Source organism: Bos indicus, chromosome 1 (genome assembly GCF_029378745.1).
Source record: "Bos indicus isolate NIAB-ARS_2022 breed Sahiwal x Tharparkar chromosome 1, NIAB-ARS_B.indTharparkar_mat_pri_1.0, whole genome shotgun sequence".
NCBI classification, from domain to species: Eukaryota; Metazoa; Chordata; class Mammalia; order Artiodactyla; family Bovidae; genus Bos; species Bos indicus.
In genome coordinates this window covers 131,438,636-131,461,555 of record NC_091760.1, presented here as the reverse complement: position 1 = coordinate 131,461,555, position 22,920 = coordinate 131,438,636, and the positions used below count along the sequence as shown (strand labels likewise).

At 48.0% G+C, this 22,920-nt stretch overlaps 1 protein-coding gene across 9 annotated transcripts in view; it reads right to left on the bottom strand.

The window, feature by feature from the left end:
* Positions 1–7,179: 7,179 nt before the first annotated feature.
* DZIP1L (DAZ interacting zinc finger protein 1 like) overlaps positions 7,180–22,920 on the bottom strand; it is a 56,349-nt gene continuing 40,608 nt past the window's right edge. For all 9 annotated transcript variants that reach the window (XM_019962021.2, XM_070794336.1, XM_019962018.2 and 6 more), the window contains 8 exons: positions 22,886–22,916; positions 21,496–21,549; positions 18,133–18,266; positions 16,052–16,244; positions 12,915–13,131; positions 12,300–12,487; positions 11,112–11,251; positions 7,180–9,547 (listed from right to left, as the gene is read on the bottom strand). In XM_019962021.2, coding sequence (XP_019817580.2) covers positions 9,386–9,547; positions 11,112–11,251; positions 12,300–12,487; positions 12,915–13,131; positions 16,052–16,244; positions 18,133–18,266; positions 21,496–21,549; positions 22,886–22,916 — 1,119 coding nt within the window. In that variant the 3' untranslated portion in view covers positions 7,180–9,385. The remainder of the gene's footprint in view (positions 9,548–11,111; positions 11,252–12,299; positions 12,488–12,914; positions 13,132–16,051; positions 16,245–18,132; positions 18,267–21,495; positions 21,550–22,885; positions 22,917–22,920) is intronic.

Below are 22,920 nucleotides of genomic sequence, written 5' to 3'. Positions count from 1 at the left end.
AGCCCTGGTTATCTCTTGCAGAGGGGTCCACATGCCCTTGAGAAGTCCTCGTGAGCCATCCAATCCGTGGCCCACAGTGCCACTACACGGTAGGCACCCGTGGGCTGATTTTGCAGAAAATAAAACAAGCAGTAGCAGCTGCTAAGCCTACATACCACTTCTGATCAGGAACTCAAAGCACTTTCTCTATATGACTATTGTGCTGAACTATGGCAAAGAAAAGACACTTGAATCTTGGGGCTCGATGGACCCTTTATGATTTAGCTATCGGTCCCAAGTTCTCCTGGATCTCCTCTATAAGATCTCTGATTACGATCAAAATCAAGGAATCAGGACTTCCCTGGTTTTCCACTGGTTAAGACTCTGCACATCTACTGCATGGGGCATGGGTTCAATCCCTGGTTGGGGAACTAAGACTCCACATGTCACACGGCAGGGCCAAATTACAAAAAAATATTAATTTAAAAGATAAATAAATAGAGCTTTCCCTCAGGTTAGATTGTTGCTAATGTTAAAAAAAAAAAAAAAAAAAAGAATCATAGACTTAATGAGCAGAGGGCAAGCCTCCACTCCTTTAGACCATCCATTTGATCCATGCCACCGATGGGCTCTGTTAAGTATGCAGCACATCTTCATTCCTACAAAGGTGTGACACAGACCAGTTATTGCAGTGGCAGCAACAGTTCAGTTTATTATCTCATCCTGGTCCAGGTCCTCCCATTGACTCCCCTCTGACCTTTATTCTGAGTCCTCTCTATCCTTTGGGAATATGTTTCTTTCCTTGCTTAGGTTGGTTCTTGTCTCTTGTCATTAGGTATGTCGTCGTGACATACATATGAAGACACCCCTGGCACAATAACTGACTTGGAATCGGCCCTGTCAGCGTATCAGATGGCGAGTGTCTAATCTCTGCAGAAACAGATGGTACAAGGATCAGCGACACATCCCCGTCCCTAAAGAACTTAGCAAATGTTAGTGTCTGGCAGCTCTATCTTCTATTATTCTAATGCTGAACCTGCACCATTATGTCCAGCAGGGAGTCGGGTGTGTAAATGTCTATAATAGCCACAGGCACAAGGACAGAGTAGGCCATATGGATCAGAATGATTCTTTCCACATCCTTTCCTCCCACAGAGGATTTGAAGGATCTCAGTATCTCCCCTCACAAGCTGGCAGGAGACACACATCAGGTAGAGTGAAAAGTGCAGGATCACACCTGAAGTTTTGTTGACTTTAGAGTCTGCTTTACTTCAATTCACTATAAACTGAGAATTGATAACAGCGTATAAATCAACTTACGTCATTTCACTTTAGATTTTCCAAAACTGAAAATGGTCTTACTGTGTATCTCAGGTTCCCATCACTATTAGATTCCAGCCATGATATCAAAGCATCTTCTATTTCCTAAATTGTAGGTTCAGATTTTTAGATGATTAAAAAAAAAATCTTCTTCAGGACGTAGCCATCAACCTATTACAAACTTCCAGTCATTATTATCCCTACATGCATGTTAGTCGCTCAGTCGTGTCCAACTCTTTGTGACCCCATGGACTGTAGCCCACCAGGCTCCTCTGTCCATGGGATTTCCCAGGCAAGAGTACTGGAGTGGGTAGCCATTCCCTTCTCCAGGATATCTTCCTGACCCAGGGATCGAACCCAGGTCTCCCACATTGCAGACAGATTCTTCACCATCTGAGTAACCAGGGAAGCCCCCTATATGCGTAAGTTAAGCTTATTATTGAAGTTACATCAGAAGATACAACTTATTACACTTTTGTTTTCATGTTGAGTCGTGCAATCAGGGAACGGATGGTCCACAGATACAAACTGTGCTTCCCGAGTGCCAGGCTGGGGACCAGAGCTGGTCCATAACCAAGCCTTTGTTTGTTCACCACATCTCAAAGTGAATGAGTGAAATGAGGGATGCATGTCGTTGTAAGGGGCCTATTCTTGGGAAGTTGAGTTTTCTATTCCAAGACTCACCCCATCTCATTCTTCTGGTATTAAAAATCTTCTATAAAATAATGGTGCTAGTGTGTTAACTGTTGCATACTTTCTGTTATCGGCAAAATAAAAGCCGTTAACCTTGAATCACATTTTGTTGATTGAGCCTACAGCACACTGGCGCCCCACACTAACATGGACTCTGCTCCCCTCTACAAAGAATCAGCCTGATGGAAATCCAGAAAGAATTGTGAGATCCAGAAAGAACTGTGAGAAACAGAACACTTTACTTAGAAGTATTCAAAAGATACCCAATTAAGGTTCAAGATAGTGCTTTGCTATCAAATGAGTTGTAATTAGGATTTCAAATGAGTTGTAATTAGGATTCATGAAGCTGCATGTTGAGCCATCCATGTTTATTTGTTCACTTATAAGAATCTGATATAATTTCAACTTTGAAAATTAGCCAGTAGTAAAATTCTGAGAGGTAAAAATAATTTTGTGTCCTGCAAGATGATGAATTTTAATGATTAAGAACAGTACAATTCCAGTGCCAAAACTGTCAATTAATGGAATAATAAAAAGTCCAAAAACAGACTTAAGCACATACAATGATTTACATTTGATAAAGGGGATATTTTTTTAAATGAAGAAAGAATAAATTGTCAAATAATGTTGGTGAGACCCCTGGCTAATTTTTTGGAAAAAAATAGGTAACATCCCTAACTCACAGCTTATAGCCATCAATCCTCCACACACAAAGTCCAGATATATTAACAGTCAAATTTTAAATTTTGTAAAAGAAGTAAAAGAAAAATATATTTGAAACTGTATGAATACTGGAATGAAAAAAGCCTTTCTAATTCTGACACCAAAGACATACATCAGTTGGATATAAAGGAAAACATCAGTTAGATATATAAGAATTTTAAACATCTCTCTATGAGAAGGAACCTATAAACAAAAAGACAAAAAGCAGCAATGTGACAATGGATTAATATTTTCAATATGTATAGACTTTTAATATAATAGTATAATTTTAATATTTTTATATATTAGCAATACATATATATAAGCTATATGAAGCAAATTAATTAAGATACAATCTCTAAAAATCAAAAGTATAATGAAGAAGCAAACCAAATTATATAGCCATTCAGTAGCATAACCACAGAGAGAAACTATTGGATGTGATTTTAAAACATAGTAATTTAACTGCACATCCCCAGTGGGATATACCCTAAGGACCCCAAAACTCCAAAATGTAACAGCAATAAATGTTAAACTGTTTCCAATTATCATACTGTGGACAATAAAGTTGGTGTTGCTATTCTGAGACTGAGATTGTGCTGTTGGGAGCCAAGACTCTTTAGAGCGGAAGAAAAAAGATACAAATAGATGTTAGATCAATGAAATAAAGTAAAAATCCTGTAGTCATAAATTTGAATGGGAAATATCAGTATGAACTTACCTTTTCTTACTTGTTTATTTCCTGTCTCTGTCCACTGAAAGGGCTTAGAAGTAATGACAAGACCAATAGTAATCAGCACCCCTTGCACCCAGATTGTGTCTGTAAATACCACTTTCCTCTAAAAGAAATCAGGATTCACCCAGAGAAATTACTAATTTCAAATCTGAGGCAGGAAATGTATGCTATGAGCCTGGATCACTCTCATAACAGATAGCAAGGAAGCTATCAGATTACCAAGGTCATTCAAAAGGACCCAGGAACCAACTTGAAGAGGCACCCATTGGCCAAAGATGGGACAAGTTCAGCAACAATAAGGATAACAACTACAATCAATTTCAACAAATCAAATATATTTCAATGTAGGAGTTCATATGGTACCCACGGAGAATGCTAGGAAACCATCTTATTATTTTGAAAGAGGAAAGAATCAGTCTCTTAGGTGCCTTACCTATATAAACTATATCTTAAGGCAACCAGGCAGTTCTATTTGGGGAATTTCCCCTTATAGAAGTTTTCCAGCTAGTAAATGCCAAAGGAATTTTGGAAATCCCTAATCAATAGATTTGGCAATGATCTTCAATATATCATCAATGTCATCACCAACACCATAAAAAGAGAGAACCAGGCATTATGTGCCTCCTACCAGAGGTGCATAGTGCTACATAAGAAGTTCTTGTCAAAAAAGAATAAAAAAATCATAAAAGTTGAAACTGATCACGTATTGGGTCTTTATTAGTCCCTCAGTCATGCCAGACTCTTTGCGACCCCATGGACTGCAGCCTACCAGGCTCCTGTGTCCATGGAATTCTCCAGGCAAGAATACTGGAATGGTTTGCCATTTCCTTCTCCAGGGGATCTTCCCAACACAGGGATCAATCCAGGTCTCCTGAACTGCCTGCAGATTCTTTACCAACTGAGCTACCAGGGAGGCCTGATCATGTATTTAGATCTAACTATAAATTTACAGATAGTTCAGGGGAAAGAGGAATGCATTAGACACCATCATAGCAATGTAGTAGCAAAATCCAAACCAGGGGAATTCTTCTAGGCAAATAACCGAATCTCTTTAGCAACAAAAACAAAATAATAATAAAGATTGTGAGGAAGAAAATGTGGGAGGGAGGGAAGGAAGGGGAAAGCAGAGAAGGAATCTATGGATTAAAAGAGTCTTAAATATACAGGGAAAGAGAGGACACATGAGCACAGTAGATATTAGATGATATTTAGAAGATATCACTGATTTTTTTTTTAGTGGTGGTGGTATAGTGGTTATTTTGGAAAGAAAATACATATGGAAGATACATATGAAGTATTTGTAGATACAATAACATGACTATTTGGGGGAGGTTGCTAAGAGATTTGCAGGAAATAAGAGTCATCACATATTGATAATTATTAAAGCTGAGTGATGAGAACATCAAGGCCATTATACATTCCCTGTATTTTTATATATGCTGGAAATTTTCCATAATAAACACATAAAGAAAAAAGCAACTAGGAAAATTGCATCAACTGACCAAAAAAGCACCAAGAATATAATCAGGCAATTAATGAAAGAAAAAATAGAAATAATCAATAGGAAAATGAAAAAAAAAATCCTGCCTTAGGAGAAAAATAAAAAATGTAAATTTTTTCAAAGATGAGGTTTCATTTTTTACATACCACGTTGTCCAGGCATTTAAAGATGAATGATACCCCCTGGTGGCAAGGGAATGCTCAAAGGAGCATCTCAAACCTTAGACTCAAGTGGCTCACGTTTTCTGAGAGCGTTTATGTAACAAAAATTCCCTAAAATACATGCTGAGGAGCCAGGGCTCCAGGGCTTGCCAGCCCCATTGGATCCCAGTCATACCACTTACTGGAGACAGGATTCAAGGCAAGTTTCCTAACTGCTCTATGTCTCAGCCCCTGGTCCCCAAATGACTGTAAGAGCATCATCACCTCAAAGAGTTGCTGTGAAGTTCAGTGAATATTCATAAGAAGCTTGGACCAGTGCCTGGCATACAGCGCTGGCTTTCATTACCATGTTGGTTCAGCAACCTCACTTCTAAGTACTTATCCTAAGGAAATCTTAATTAAGTGCACAAAGATGTATATACACATTTGTTTATCATTCCATGATTAATCAAAGGCCCAAAGTAGAAATGCCTGGTTAAATAAATTTTTGTAATCTTTTCCATGTGATACTATGTGGTCATTAAATATAATTAAGTTGATACATATGTACCGATGTAAGGACATTTATAATCTCTTTTCAAGAAGGAAAATCAAGTTAGAGAAGAATAAATATAGTTGAACTGTAGGAAGGAGACATATGTATTTTTTTAATCAGTGCTTGTATATCTAGTAGTTGACTCTGGAATTGGGGGTTATTCAAATTTATTTTTCTTTTGGATCATCTGTGTTTTCTAATTTTTCTACATCAATCTTACTGTTTGGATCATTTTAAAATAATTTAATACATTACATATTGTGATGGTTAATTTTATGTGTCGACTTGACTGGGCAAAGGAATGCTCAGATAGCTGGGAAAACTTTATTTCTGGGTATGTCTCTCAGGGTGCCTCTGAAAGAGATTAGCATTTGAATCAGTAGACAGAATAAAGAAAACCACTCTCACCAGCCTGGCTGGGCATCATTCAGTCCACCAAGGGCCCAAATTGAACGGAAAGGGAGGAAAAAGAAGGAAGCATGACTTAGCTCTCTTTTCTTGAGTGGGATGTCCATCTTCTGCCCTTGGGCATCCCAGCTCCTGGTTCTCAGCCCTTTGCACTCCAAGACCAACACCAGGGGCTCTCCGGTTCCCCACCCTGCATACAGCAGATCAAGGGACTTCCTGGCCTCCATACTGTATAAGCCAATTCCTATAATAAATTTCTTCTGTGTAGTTAAATCTACATCTGTATCTATATCTATATCCTATTGCTTCTGTTTCCCTGGAAAAGTTGAAAGTTGCTCAGTCATCCATGGACTTCTCCAGGCCAGAATACTTAAGTGGGTAGCCTTTCCCTTCTCCAGGGGATCTTCCCAACCCAGGGATCGAACCTAGGTCTGCCGCATTGCAAGCAGATTCTTTACCAGCTGAGCCACAAGGGAAGCTCAAGAACCCTGATTAATACACATGTTCCAAAGTTCTTATAAATCTTGCCCCTAAATTTTTCAATGTATTTGAAAGTGGGAAGGGGTAAACAGCATTTGCTCAGTTGCTAAGTCATGTCCAACTCTTTGTGGCCCTATGGACAGAAGTACACCAGGCTTCCCTATCCTTCACTATCTCCCTGAGGTTGCTCCAACACATATCCATTGAGTGGGTAATGTCATCCAACCATCTCATCCTCTATAGCCCCCTTCTCCTCCTGCCCTCAATTTTCCCAGCATCAGGGTCTTTTCCAATGAGTTGGCTCTTTGAATCAGGTGACCAAAGTATTAGAGCTTCTGTTTCAACATCAGTCCTTCCAATGAATATTCAGGGTTGATTTCCTTCAGGATTGGCTGGTTTGATCTCCTTGCAGTCCAAGGGACTCTCAGGAGTCTTCTCTAGCACCACGGTTCAAAAGTATCAATTCCTCAGAGCTTGGCAAATGAAAAACTAATACATTAGTCTCCAAAGTAGAAAAACAGATTTGGAAACACAGAATTTAATTATGAACATTCAGGAATAGAGTCATTCTTCATGGGTGATTATCACCAGTGTGTGTGAAAACACATGGGCTTTCACATCTATTTCACTTGGGTCACCATGAAAGCAGAGCCTGAGGCAAAGATTTGGGTACAAGTGAATTTATTTCAGAGGTACTCCCAAGAAGCAAATGTGAGTGAGAAAAGTGAAACCAGATGGAGAAAGGCCAGCAACTGGGATTCACCTACCCTGGGGACTTTGAAAAACTGTGGAATAAACCTCCGAATTGTCAAACCAAAGCGCAGGAAGCTGGAGCAATTATTCACCAACTCCCACTCCACCTCGAGTGCAGGCTGCCCTGGTAGAGTCAGCTCTCTGCCACTTCCAGGCTGTACCTGCATGTAGTCCGTGCAGCCTCCCACATCAGAAACAACCCTGAGGACAAGCGGCAGAGATCCCAGCGTGCACAGTGATGTGGGGAGCTGGCATCTGTAGTGCACTCAGAGCTACAGGAAACCAGGAGGTGGCAAGGGACCCCACAAACATCTTTTTTTTTTTTAACCTCCCTCGCCCAAAGCCTGTGAATAGGAAAGCATGACTTTGTTGGCAGAATACTGAGAAAGGGATGAACCTCACTAACACTCCCTACTCACTGCCCCTTCCTTCCCCTCCTCACTGAGTCACTGGGATAATCCATACATATTCTCAGCTGGTCAAAGGTATGAGACCCCAAAGGGAATTTACGCCCTAGCAGCAGAGGTGGGCTGACCCCGGGTCCCACATAAGGCCCTTCATAAACCATGCCCTGGCCTCACTGAACAGCTTGGTACCATGATACCCCCAAGCCTCCCCACCCCCGGACCCCTTTATCCTCGGCAATGCCTTTCCTCCTCACTTCCCCTAGTTCTTTCTGCTAGAACCTCAAGGCTTACCACCCAGAGGTCAAAAGAAGCCCGGATGGAGATCTGGGGAGAGACCCAAGGTAGTGGGAAAAGACAGATGAAGCCAGATTGGCCATGAGCTGAGTTGATAAGGGTTGAAGCTGGGCGTCAGGGATAGGCTCATGGGCTCATGAGCTCTGCTCATGGGCTCATCTCTCTGCTCCCTCTACTCATGAGGCCTGGAGGTGAACGGCTGGGCTTCCCTTTAGGGAAAACTATGGCTGCTCTACTAGTTCTCACTCTTCTGGGCACCGCAGTCCATGGCCAAGCAGGGTGGGGTGCCTGGCTCTGGCCATCCTGCCCAGTGGGGACTCCCTGGTGGGCTGGGCCTGCTCTGGAGCTCCCACTGACTTGGTGGGGCTGTCAGCTACACAGCGGTCTGGCCTCCCCTTGCCCACTCCTGCTGGCTGCTCTTCTCCTCTCCTGGGGGTCAGACCCGCACTGCATTTGAGCACTTGCCCTGATCCAGCTTCTTCTGCCTTCACCTTTCACAGGAGTGACTCCCCAACAAACCCATTGTACTGCCACCACCATCTTGGCAACTTCACCCCAAAGTCCTAAACTGACAGCTGGGGTACAGATGGCTCTGGCCCCCACCCAGTCTCTGCTGAAGCTCCAAAAACAAGGAAGAAATACCAGAGAGTGATAAACATGCTGTATTTAAGCGTTTATATATAATAAATTAATGCTCTTTACATTAAAAAAATACTATAGACATGTATATGTATATAACCTAATTTTAGAAATATTATCAAAACTTAATTTGTGGTCCCTTGGGGATATGAGGCCCCAGCCAGGTGGCCCGCCTTCCCTCTCACCCATGAGCAGGTCCTGAGGACATCAGCTCCGGGCAGCGCTCCACATTCACACCCAGCTGCACTGAGAGGCTCTGTCTGTGCTTCCATAACGCCCCAATCTCTGTTATGACCCCATACTTTTCGTCTCCCCCCTCATCTCTGCCTACACTCTGGCTCAGCAGTAAGAGGCCAGACGACCTCAGTAAATGACTTTGGGTCAATTACTGAATGGCTGACTCAGGCATAAGTCCCCCAAAGGACCCCATAAAAGACCCAGCTCTACAGTGTTGCCAAGGTTTACAAAACGCTGAAGAGTAGAGACCAAGTGTCTCCTTTCAGTCTGGAGCGAACATGGAGGTAGATTAAGGATGCTCTTTCAAGGTCCTGTTACAACCCTTTCTCAGCCCTGGGACCCATGGGACACTGCCAGAGCTCTCACGGGGGATGGGAGAAATCATATTTGTCTTCTACTCTGCTTCTGTCCAAGGAGAAGACCTCTCAGCTTCTGGGGAAGACAAGAAGCCCAGCAGCCCCATCGATGGGGGGTTCTGAGCCAGCCCCACCCAGCTGGGTGACAAGGCTGGTCCTCTGGCTGCCAGAATCAGAAGCGGGCTCACCAGCCAGGGACCCTGGGTTGACTGGGGCTCCAAGAGCTGGTGCCAAACTTCTCCGGGAGCTTTGAGCGAGACAAGGGCTTCGGTTTCTCTCTCTGGTTTAGGTTCTGTGGGAGATCTTCCAAGGAAGAGATCTCCAAGTCACTCTCATCCTCAGAAAGCTGCAGGGAGAACAGGGGAGAAGAAAATGCATCTGACCAGGGAGGACGGATGTGGGGAGAAAATGCAGATCTGGAAGAAAGCAGGAGGGGCGCTACTCCTCCCATCTTCTCATGTCCATGTCTTTGAGAACCTGCTTCAGAGACCTGGGGTCACAGCCATTGCAAAACACCCCTGAAATTCCACTGGCCACACTGAGGCCAGCCCCAAGGCCTGTAGAAGATCAGGTTTCTCTTGTTGAAATTTAAACTTTGTCCAGATTTTTGAACTGCCCACAGTGAGGAAGTCCAGGGACTTAACTTCTCCAAACTCCTGAGCTGACGTACCAGTGCCTAATGCACCTACCCCACCTGCCACAGACTGCTGGTCCAGGGCTGGGAAACACTCTGACCAAAGGTGCGTGAGGGGAACTCCAAGTGCAGGGATCCTTCAGCCTGGAAAAGGTCTGAGCTAGGGCCAACAGGGGAGCCAAGAGTGGGCCAAACTCCCAGGCTGTCCCGGAACCAGAATCACGGTCACCCCACCCCCACCTGAGCTCTCAGTGCCCAGACCATTTGCCTTGGAACGTAAGGACAACCAATCAGAAACCTCCAGGGCCCCAGGTGGCAAGCAGGCTCTGGACAGTGCCTCAACCTGCATTGGGCGGTTGGTGCTCTCTCACAACTGACGATGAATTCTTTTTGAATACATTTTGAATCATTTAGACTCATTACTCACAAACACACATGAGCTACATAATAAACCGAACATATCACATAGCACAGGGTGGGTGTCGGGGTTGCCAGGGGAGGTGTATTCTGGGAAAAACCAAAAAGTGATTGCCCATTATTTCTGAATTTTAGAGCAATAACATAGGTCATCCTAGGATGCATCATTCTGATTGAGAAGGGAGGGTAAAATTACAAGAGCCAGAAATGTTTCTGCCTAAGAAAACACAACAGGAATACAGAAGTGGTTCCCTTATGGGGAGAGGGGAGGTGGCAAGGACATCCTAACAGGAATGGTCTGGGATGCTGAGCATCTGAGCGATAAATGTGATGGCAGCTGGAGCTGGAGAGAGGCAAGGCCATTAAGACATTCTTAGTGATGAGGAAATGGCCTTGGATATTTGGAACAAAGGTGCCTAATATCCCCACTGTGTACTGTGGAGCAGTCTGCTCTGCACACAGTCCTGCGCTGGGGTCCTCGGGGAGTGAAGAAAGGGGAGAGCTTGGCTGTGGGATGAGCTGGAGCCCGAATAGAGCAGCTACTGCTGGAAGCCAGGCACAAAGCCAGGTCCAGGCCCCATCAGAGCCAGAAGTGGGGGTGTGCGTGGCTGGGAGAAACAACCCGCTGAGCAGTGGTTCATGTAATGAACCACGAGGCTTTTCGATGTTAACAAGGGACACGAACAACAAGCACTGGAGACTGGGCATCGTGCCACTCCTGCAGGGGCAGAGGAGGCGAGGGGCAGGAGGGCAACTGTAGTGTCACACACGGGCCCTCCCTCCGGCCCCGTCCAGGGCCCCAAACTCGAGCTGGCTCGGTAGGAGACTGCAGGGGAGCCTCCTAGGTCCTCCAGCCTACCTGGGGCTTTCCTCCTGGCACAGCAGCTCTCTGTGGCCCAGCACTGGGCACTGAGAACAGACTGACCCCTCCAGCAGGCTTCTTGGCTGGAGCCTCCAACTGCTTCTCAAGGTTTCTGACCATCGATTGCACCAGTGTTCCTGGAAGGCAACCAGAGTATGACTGCATCATCCCCATGGGTCACGTCCCAGGTCCAGTGTGGATAAAGGGAGCGTGGAGAAGAGTCCGAAGGGAAAAAGGAAAGACAAAAGCAGTAGAAGACAGGCAAAGAGAGAGAGGCTCAGGCCAGCATGGGCAGGGAAGAGAGGCTTGGAACATCCAGAAATGTACTATGTCCTGAAGGGCACAGCTGGGCACAGCAGCTTAGCAAGCTGCCCTTTCCTCTTAGCAGGAGGAACCGCTGCTCAGTCAGTACATGAACTGCAAGATTAATGTGTAGTTTTTCCTCCAACATCTTCACAGAGAAATGAAGAAATATCATCAATATAAATTCGCTCAGGGCTGTGGGGCCAGATCCACTTTCTATGAACTCCTCACAGGAAGGGGGCTAAGCAGTGACTACATTTTCAGTGTGAGAAAGCAAGGTGGATGTTCAGACCTCAGGACTGGCCAGGAAGCAGGGAGCCAGCCATGGCCTTCCAGGATTCAAATGTCTGGGGGCCTGAGCAGAGGTCCAGAGTGATGATGACCCTTGGCTCACTGATTGATTAAAAACCAGTTAGTTAAGGGTCTATTATATTCATACTATGTTCCTTGCCCCTCATCACTCATCTTATCCAGATACCTCCCTTTACAACACAGGAACCAAAACTCTCCACACCAGCACACAGGGAGCAAGTGACAGAGCCCAAAGCGTGTTCAAAGACTCCACATTCCCAGTTCCTAGATGTTTACACCCTATCATCCACCTGGCAGGTCGTCAGTTCTTCTCCAGAGATCTGGTTCTGGTGGGTTAGATGGGCTGGCAGGCTGGGACCATGCCATGGACAAGATGAAGTTCCACAGAATTCATGACACTGTAGACTTGACAGATGGCACAGAACTGGGATTACCCCCCAGCTTGTCCACTTTCTGCCTTTGGAAAGACAAAACCTAAGCTCTGTATTCTTTAAACTTTGGCTAGAAAATGCAACTGAAGCCCAGAAGCTACAAGCCTCATTAATAGTCTTATAAGAAAACCTTCCTCACCTGAGGAGGCCAGCCCACCCGAGCCCTTGCCAGGGGACTGGGCACTCCCCTCCGAGGTCTCAGTGTCAGACCAGTCCCAGTCATCCTGCGGCCGGGGCCCCACCCTTGAAGGAACTCTCGGGGGCTGCAGGGATGCACGCGGCCCAGCATCTCCCTCCGAGTCCTCTTCAGAACTGAACGGGGGCGTACTGTCAAGAAGGAGAGGAAATGAGGAGTGCGTGAGCTGGAAGGAAGATGGTCAGAGCCACACTTCACCACTTGCAAGCTGGTTGGCCCAGAGCCAGTCCTGCCCCTGGCACCCCTGGGCCCAGACACCAGCCAGGAGTCATCTGGAGAGGGGCAGCCACCCTCTGTTAGAAGATGAAGACCCAGCCCCTCCAGGGTGGCAACTGGGGCTTGGGGATGAGTCGTAAGAGGAGGGGAGGTTTGCTCTGGCCTGGCTCCTGGAGTCCCAGGAGCAAGGGACTCCAGTCTCTTCATGGGTTGGACCCCACCTGAGGCCCCTCCTGTTCACTTCTTTCTCTGCCCCTCACCTGTCTGCAGAAGCCAGTGGGGGGCCCGGGACAGGGTGGGAGTCACACCACGGACCCTGTGAGAATGCAGAGCCCAGCTCACCTCAGCCCAGGCCCTGGGGAAGCAGGGGTGCCGGGGGGTCCAGATGCTCTGGAGCGAGGAGTAGGGCTGGGCCCCGGGGCCAGGCCCAGGCTATGGCTGCTGCGGCTCTGAAGACTTGTCACAGGGGGCTCTGCCGGCTTGGATGGCTGTGCCACATGCAGGGTCCTGGCCTTTGGCTGGACCTCTTTGGTGACCAGCGGGCTCTGCTGGCTTTTGACTAGAAACACAGATAAGAACGCGTTTCAGGGCATATCCATCTGGACTCTCAAGCCCAAGAGGAGGCAGAAAGAGGCTCCAACACACTGGAAAAGAACAAGTCACTCTGTGCAGTGTACTGCTATTACCACAGCAGATTTAATTATTTCCCCCACCCCAAGTATCCCACGGCCAGCCAAGCCTGGGCACCAGGTTCTATCAAAGACCAGAAGAGCAGCTGGTGTTCCGGGGTCATGTCATCATTCCAGGAGACCCAGGGGAGGCAGCAGGTCTAAGGAAGCCCAGCGTGTCTGCAGCCCACCCCTGACACAATCCGAGAAGCTGGCCCTGCCAAGGCCACCTACCCTGTCTACCCAACTCCAGCGGCTGCTACTGGAGTTCAGGCAGCCTTGCAGGAAGGCCTTGATGCCACCAGAGGGCACTGTAGGACCACCTGGGCTGTCAAGATCCATACACCTCCTCCCAGAAGGGGCCTGTAGCTGGAGTGTTTAAGGCAGGAAATCAGACAGAGCCCCTCCCTCTTCCCAATTACCAGGAGGGTCAAGCGTGGGGGCGGGTTGTGGTGGGGGCGGGGAGTGGGGCTGTTCTGCAGGACCCACGATTTTTTTATGCAAAGAGAAGAGCAGAGAAAGTACATCACAGGGAGGCAAAGTAAGTACTGGTTCATGAAACTCCAAAGTATGGACTGAGCCACAGCATAAAATGCATTTCTTACTGTAGTTCAAAGTTAAAAGTGTTTGAAATGCACTACTCTCGGAGGATGCATTCACACAGAAGTGGGCCTTCTAGGAAAGAGTAACCTAAAGGCAACTTGTTAAAGTAAACTTGCTGAGGGAAAATAATAATAGCTACAGTTACAGTGGACAGACCAAGCTAAGCACTTTACATCCAACATCCATTTAGCCCCAGACAGGCTTCCAGAGCTTCAGGAACTTGCTCAAGACCCACGATTCCATGGGAATCCATGGCAGATGCAAACCCAGGTGGTCAGTCACCCCAAATCTCAGGCTTTTGCCACTGACTAGACTACATCCCCCATCTTTGCCTCCAGACAAAAGAGGCATGGTCTGAGCAGAGACAGGAGGTGCGCATTTGTACAGCACTCCTGAGGACTAGAAGAAGAGCACATGGGGGTGCAGAGCCAGAAAGAGGCCTACGAAATGCCAAGAGAACAGAGCTCATCCCATAGGTCAGTAACGGGCCCTGAGAAGGAACAGCCCCCCACCCCGCCCCAGGGAAGGGGAGAGAGACAGTGGGGGGCAGGGATGCTTCCACCCCAGGTTCTGGGACCACAGGCACAAGCGCTGGGGGAGGGGGTGGCACCACAAGAGCAAGAAGCCTTTCTCTTCTCTTGGAAACCAGGACAAGGAGGGGCTTCCATCCACCCCTCCAGCCCTCAACCCCAGGGCCTGTCCCCTCTCCTCTAAGCTGCCCCGGCCTGTGCTGGGCCCCATCACATCACCTAGTTCTGGCTGGTTTCCAGCTGAGGGGCAGGCCCTGGCCCAGATCAACTTCAGTAAAGGGAAAAGTGAAAGTCTCTCAGTCATGTCTGACTCTTTGTGACCCCTTGGACTGTGGCCCACCAGGCTCCTCGGTCCATGGAATTCTCCAGGCAAGAATACTGGAGTGGGTAGCCTAACCTTTCTCCAGCAGACCTTCCTGACTCAGGAATCAAACCAGGGTAAATACTGCACCTCAGTAAATACTGCACTAAATTAAACAAATTAGGAATGAAGGAGCATTTGAGGCAGAGGGCTTTGTGACAAATTTCCTTCGGTCTGAGATTTCTTTCTGTGTGAAACTGAAAACTATCCTTTCCTTAGTGATTTTAAGGTCAGGTGTTTAAACCAAATAGAACAGAGTTACCCAGACCATTGATATAATTTTTACCATATTCTCATACCAACTGTCCTGTTTTCTATGTAACATTTTTATAGAAAATGATACCACTTTTAAACATAAAATTCCCACTTTATACTTACCCAAGTAATCATTTCCATGAGCTTTCAGGGTTGCTATGTTAGTAATATTTTTCCAATGTACATAAAGAAAAATAAAGATTAAATCTTAAAATTATTGATTCATGTACCAAATAACAGATAACTAAAGTACGGATAACTAAAATCATCTTGCATACCTCCCAGAGATGTGTGGACCACACTTTGGAAATTTCCTTTGCACAAAGAGCTTAGGTTGGGTCTGCCTGGACATGAGGAGATAACACAAGTGACCCTCCTCTGACCACATACTCCCATGACTGCAAGGAGCTAGGGCATCGCCCTGCATGAGGATCTGGGACCCCTCTAGAGATGGGGGCTCCTGGTGCAAAGACACAATTCCCTTGCTCCCTAAGTTCCCTGAGGACAGAGACCAGAGGGTCCTCACTCACATCCTTCAGTCTTCCACAGGAACCACAGGGCCTTTCCTTGTCACAACCCCCAGTGACAAAGCAGCTGGCTCGCCCAGGGAAGGAGTCTGAGCTCTGAGGATATGTCTGCCTGCTGAACTGGCCCAGCCTCTCATGCCCTCCCACTGCTCTAGGGCAGAATATTCCATTTGATTGATCCTTGCTTCCATCTGGAGCCCCTGTGCTGACAACACTCTGCTGGAGCCAAGTTCAGCCTGTGGTCCAAACAAGCAAAACAGTGCAGAACTGAGCTGCTGAGGAGGCCTTGTGTCTGAGCAAGGACAATGGCCCTGGTTCTCCTCTGCTTCCCTGAGGGACCCGGGTGACCACCCCACCCCTAGACCCTGTTTTTCCAACAGAGGTCTTTTGGACTCAGCCACCTGCAAGAGCCCTATTGTCTGGACCTTCTGAGCAACAGGCAACACCCCGATGAGGACAGAGATTATATCCCTCCTCCACACAAGCCTGAACCCTCCCAGCTCCCAGTCCCAAGCAGGCCCTCTTGCCAGCTCACCTGGCACCTCGCCCTCTGGCTGGGACACCGGGGCCCGGTCCCTCTGTCTGTCCTTGACTCTGCCGGTGGCTTCCTTAATGAGCTTCTCCCTCAGGCTCAGAAACTCAGAAAACCTCCTGGCCTTCTGCTCCCGCTGGGCTCGCAGGATGGACTCCAGGTGTCTGAGGGTCTGAGCGGGAATTCCCTTGGCATCCTGGAAGACACAGAGGTCCCCTTTGGAGATGGGCTCCCCTCCTCCCTCCCTCGGCCTCTCACACCTGCTGCTGGCCTGGGAGTCGCTGGGATCCATGCTGGTGCCTCTGGGAGAGATGAGCTGAGCATCAGGGCAGGGCGAGCAGGCTGCTGAAAGTGAGGTGGGCTAGGGCTTGGGAGCCCCAGCAAAGCACGAGCAGAGAGATGATGCAGAGGGGCTACGCACAGTTCTATCAACATCAAGCATACAGGCTGAGATGGGACATGCCTCTCCACTATCCTTGTGGGAGACTGCGGCTTGCTCCTTTCTGTACTTGCATCATCATCTGGCCAGAAACATTGTCCTCCGTGGCTGACAATGGTTGAAAACATCAACTGCAAAAAATCGAAGCCAGGCACCCTTCCAACACTTAATGGAAGTTTCTTGGGCTTTTGACATCCACCCTTGAGGAATAATTTAAGATTAGAAGAAATGTTTTAATCAAGTCTGAACATAAGGCCAAAGTTAGATTGAGCGGTAGTTGAAAAAAGTCAATGATTAAGGGGCATCTTTGCTAAATTAAACCTAGGTGTTTGGGTTTTTTTCTTATTTTACTCTATACACAAAGTATCCTCAATGATGTGATATTCCAGCTGCCTTAGTAATAAGGTGGGTGTTTTTAATCATGGATTTCATTGATGCCTTTAATGATAATATCCATACTCTGGTTGAACAGGAGCATGAGAAAACAATGGTGTTCAAATATTAATTTGTACCAGATAGGGCTTTCAGAGCCTGCTCCACCCACAGCCACCTGCTGAGTGGGCATGGCCAGGGTGCTACTGATGATAGACACTTCACCGCTCCAAAGGCCAGATTGAGCCAATTAAATTCCTCTTGTCAGAAAATACGGTCCCTTTGTCCAATAGAAGATGGGACATCTTGTTTAATAGATCCACCAAGACTATCTAATTGTAAGTTGTCAAAATAATATCAATATGAAAAGTGAAAGTATTAGTCACTCAGTTGAGTTTTTTGGCAACCCCATGGACTGTAGCCCGCCAGGCAGCTCCTCTGTCCACGGAATTCTCCAGGCAAGAATACTGGAGTGGGTTGCCACTCCCTTCAGGGGATCTTCCCAACCCAGGGATCAAACCCAGGTCTCCTGCATTGCAGGTGGGTTCTTTACCGTCTGAGCCACCAGGGAATCCCTTGTCCACTTAATGTCCACCATCAGACCTGGACCTTCAAACTAAGGCACATCCCCTTATTATTCATTCTTATAGTATCCAATACTTCACTTGCAGAGCATTTCACAATGTTAAGTTATTAAATTCTGGAAAAGCATTGTTTAGTATCTGAGTTCCCTACCATCTATAAACTCCATGAAAAAAATTTTCAGTTCTAATTCATCGCTGTATTCTCAGCATGCGTGTGTGCTAAGTTACTTCAGTTGTGTCCGACTCTGTGACCCCATAAACTGTAGCCCACCAGGCTCCTCTGTCCATGGAATTCTCCAGGCAAGAATACTGGAGTGGGTTGCCATTTCCTTCTCCAGTTTTCTCAGAACCTAGTACAACAGTTAGCATAAAGGTGCTCAATAAATATTTGTTGAATATGTGAACGACAACAAAGAAAAAGCAATAGAGACACAGAGAAAGCAGCCAGTAAGTGGAGAGCACGGAGAGGTCAGGACACGGGATGACATCTCAGGAAGCCACTGGAGGAAACAGAAGAGATCGCAGTGCCAGCTGCGTGGGTTTACATTCCCGGACACCAAGGGTGCCCCACCGGAACGAACGAGATGAATAAGCCTACACTATAAAGAACAATTGACCCTTTGTTGGTTTAAGAACGCCCTGCGTCCACATGGTAGGTGCGGCCCTGCCACGGTGGTACCGGAACTCACTCTCTTTATCCCCATGCTTTCCAGCTTCTCCTCCAAGGTGTCCTCCAGGACTGGCCTGAACTGCTTCAGCAAGGTGGGGTTTCGCCTCAGGGCTTCTAGCACCTTCTGCTGTCCGCTGTGGGAGTCCTCCAGCTCTGCAGCACAAGACACCACCAAGGTCAGCCGGGGTGCCCAGAACCTCCGCTCCCAAAGCCCCAGTGCACCCAGCCAGGAGTCATGGTCTCCAGCCTATGACCCAGGGCCACCGACCCCACCTGAGGGTCCATCCCCAAGTTGTTCCTCTGGGAATCACGGCAGCAGACCCTCCACCCACCTTTGAGATCCTCATCCCCTGGACCTTCAAGATCTGGATCAGTCCCGTCCCAGGTTGACTCAGAACTTTTGGGGTTCTGACTCTCAACAGCAGCTTGTTCCCCCGGCTCCATTCTTCCTCCCCTCTCTCCCCACCCAAATTTATTGAGTATAATTTACATACAGCACTGTATACATTTAAGATGCACAGCATAATGATTTGATTCACATTCATGATATATGTATACACATATATACTGTGGACAGACAGCTGCCTGCTCCCCTCGAGTCTACTGTCTAAATTAGGTGTTCTCCCTCCAACTATACACAATAGAATTGCATGGGTTTAAAGTACAGATTCTCTGGCCCCACCTTCCAGAGTCTGATTCCACGGATCTGGAGAAGGGCCCTGGAATCTGCATTTTTACTTGCTCAGATGATTCTGATGGAGGTGACCCACAGACCACTCCTTAAGAAATACTGACCCAGTGTGCATGCGTGCTAAGTCGCTTTAGGCATGACCAACTCTTTGCGACCCCATGGACTATAGCCCACCAGGCTCCTCTGTCCATGGGATTGTCCAGACAAGAATATTGGAGTGGGTTGCCATGCCCTCCTCCAGGGGATCTTCCCGACCCAGGCATCAAACCTGCGTCTCCTGCAACTCCTGCATTGCAGGCTGATTCTTTACCGCTTAGCCACCAGGGAAGACCTACTGACCCAGAGGGTAATGAAACAGGCAATTAAAATACAATGTGATTACTGCTATAAAGGGGCCGTCCAGGGTGAGTCAGGGTAGACCTCCCAGAAGTGCTCTTCAGGTCTAATGCCAGGGGCCACTGTGGTTAGAGGTGGACCAGCCTACTGACAAGTAATATGAGTGTGAACAGGCCAGCACTGGGGACACGAAAGAAAACCCTCAAGGAGCTCAATGTCAAGTAGTAATCTTATCCCTTGGTTGCTTATTTGAAACACCTGGGCTCCATCCCAAGCTAAGTACATCAGAATCTTGGAGGGTTAGCCCCAGGCCTTAAGATCTATTTGTGAAACTTCCCAGATCTTCTAACAACAGTCACGCCTGAAGACCAATTGGTCTAGAGCAGCGGTTCTCAAAGTGTAGTGTAAGCCATGGCACGGGAGCCACCTGTCACTTATTAAAAACCCAGATTCTCAGATCCCCACTCCAACCTGTGTGTGAGTTAGTCGCTCAGCCGTGTCTGACTCTTTGCAACCCGTGGACAGTAACCCACCAGGCTCTTCTGTCCATGGAATTCCCCAGGGAAGTTGCCATTTCCTACTCCACCACTTCAACCGGACTGAATCAAAATGTTAGGAGGTGGAGCCCAGCAGTCTGTGTTTTAATAGATCCTCCCTCGCCCCCAGGGTCAATTCTCTGCTGAGTCTGCACAGGGCATGAGCCCCAACTGGGCTGTATATTGAAATCAGCATTGGAGCTCTGTGTACTACTGCTGCCCGAAGCTCTGCCCCGCGTGTGGTGATCTAGGCAGCAGGCGGCCGGTTGCTCCTCCAGAGCTGCAAGCAGCCCAGGAGATTCTTAGTGTGCGACCATTGCAGAGAGCTGTGGGACGCACAGAGGTCCTCAAACTTGAGCAAGCACCAGAATGCCCGGGAGGGCATTCAGACAGAAATGGCTAGGCCCTGCCCCAGAAGTTCTGATTCAGTCTGTGCAGTCTGGGACTTGAGAATCTGAAAATCTGCATTTCTAGCCGAGTCCCCAGGGGATGCTGCTTCTGCTGGTCTGACACTAGAAGAGTAGAAAAGCAAGTGAAGAGGAACAGCAGAGTCTGACCAAGGTCTGGGTCCTCCCTGCAACGGGATGGGGTGTGGAGGAGGTGGGGAGGGGTCCCCCTCACTCAGTGACCGCCTCCTAGAACTCTGTGCCCCACTGGAGGATTTGGCTCATCCTCACTGTGGACCTTGTGTTACTCAGGGTTACCTGTATAACTTATTTTTACTACTATATTCCAAGGTTAAATGCACTGGGGTGGGAGAGTGGCAGAGGACTGATTAAATTTTGGTTCATCCATCCAATGGAGTACTTTGAAGTCCTGAAAAAATAATGGAGCAGCTCTATATAAAGGGATAAGAAATGACCCCCCATATGGTTAAGAAACAACCATAGAACAATATGTATACTGTGCTCCCATTTAGGGAAAAGGAAAAGAACGCATACATGGACGTGCCTGTGTTTGCACCAAGTGTCTCTGGAAAGAAACGTGACAAACCATTAACAATGGAATCTCTGGGCGGAGACTGGATGGCCTGGCAGGAGGGAGACCTACTGTGCACCCTTCTGCTTTTTCTGCCAAAAGCATAGATAACTGCCTCAAAAGTACATTAAAAAACAACAAAATACCCCCATGATGAACTCTCTGGTGACACAAATAAAACCCGTTCCTCAGTGCACCTGTTGGGTCACTCTGGAACTGTCACATCACAGCAGGGCTGGGCGTGCGGGCCTGGTCAGCAGGCTGGCTGTGAGCTCTCTCTGATCTTTCCTGGGAGTTCCTCCTCCCCGACTCACCCAGGAGAGTCTATTTTTTTCACTTCTCCTTTGCATCCCCTGGAAACATTCTGTTGAGAGCTCTGCAAATCGGAGTCAGTCACTGAACAGAGTGAATAAAAGTGGCAGGCTCCCAGGGCTCCGCAGAGGGCGCCGAGGAGGATTCCTGCACATCAGGTTGGCCGGTGTGATCTGCCTGCTGCATGCTCGCCACGCAGAAGAAAACTGCAAAGGTCACCTAAGCCCACACAGTGAGGCCACATCCACTGCTCTGGGTCATATCAGGTGAGAGGCGGTGGGGTGGGCACCAGGGATGGGCGAGGCAGCAGGCGGCTCTGGGCAAGCCACTGGTCCTCTCCGAGCCAGGGAGAACCAGGAGGTTGCACATGTGTGCCTTCATGTCACGTGCCTGACAAGCAGCGGGTGGTTAAATATTTACCGCATATCCCTAGTTCCCTGCACCCAGATTCAGGCAGCCAGATCCAGTTAAGTAGAGACAAACTCAACAATGAAGAGGGCAGCCCCCAGGGAAGAAATCGGAGCCTCACCTTCCTCGGAAGAGTCCTCATCTGTGTCCACAGCCTTCGGGCCTTCACAGATCCCTGAGGACAGCAGCAGTAGTTAGTATCTCCAGGGCCTTGGGCCCCACCCCCACCTCAGAGAAGAGCCAGGACAGCATGTGAGTGCAGGCCAGAAACAGCAAGGACTTGAGTCGGTCCTCTAGCAGACAGGGGCAGGACGAAGCAGTGGTCACAACCATAACCTGGGAGGCAGCAAGATCAGAATCCACATTCCAGCCCTGCCCCTCACTGGCTGCCCAGGACAGAAGCCCTTGAACTTCTCTAAGCCTCACGTGCTCTTCTAGAAAGTGAGGACAGTCATACCCGCCCCACACTAAAATGTGGGGACAAAGTGCTGAGACAACGGATCTGAAGTCTATGACACACAGCTCTCATTAATGGCCCACCCCAGCCCTGGGCTTCCCAGGTGGCTCAGTGGTTAAAAAAATTGGCTTGCCAATACAGGAGACGCAAGAGATGCGTGTTCGATCCCTGGGTTGGGAAGGTCTCCTAGGGTAGGAAATGGCCTACCCACTCCAGTATTCTTGCCTGAAGAATTCCAGGAACAGAGGAGCCTGGTGGGGTCGCAAAGAGTCGGACGTGACTGTGCAACTGAGCACACACGCACACGCCCCAGCCCCAGCACTCAGATCACAGCCGTAGAACGGCGCCTCTCCGAACTGGTTGCAAGACTGCAAAGGAAACATCTAACCTCAAGGCAGAGGCTGGGAAGATGTGTGGGTTTGCCAGAAAAGGCAGAAGGGAAGCTACAGGCATAGGGCAGCAGAGGTGGGGTGGAGTCGGAAGGTTTCACAAGGGGCTAGCCAGGTCCTCCAAGCAGGCTGGTCCCCCATAGGTTACTGTCGCCCTTTAGACATCAGCACCTCATCTGTCAGACATGCACACTAAGAAGCACGCACACAAGACGAGGAGGGCAGACTCTAGACGGGCATATTCACAGAGATTTGGGGTCAACTTGCTGCAGGATGGAAACAAGGTAAAGTTGGATGGAACTGAATCACAGTTGTGGTGAATTAGAAAGAGCCTGTTCATGAGCCCATCACCTCCCGCCCAGGATTCTCACCCCTCACCCCACCTCATGTCTCCACCGTCCTACAGAGAAGAGCAGGCCAGACAAGAAACCCTGCTACCTGCACAGAATGCCTTCAGCATGAACCTGGGCTGGAGCCCTGTCTGTCCCAGAAACAAGCATCTTCTCACCCTCCCTTGTCCAGCCAGAGAGCCTGATGCCACAGGTCCCTGAGCAGCTGCCACCATCCTCATCCTATACATTGACTGGTATAGCATGACAGAGACAGGAGAGGGGACCAGAGGCAGGAGAGACAGGAGACAGGAGAGTCCAAGACAGCAGACTCACCCTCCACCTTCCGGAGAGACAGGGCCTGCATCTGC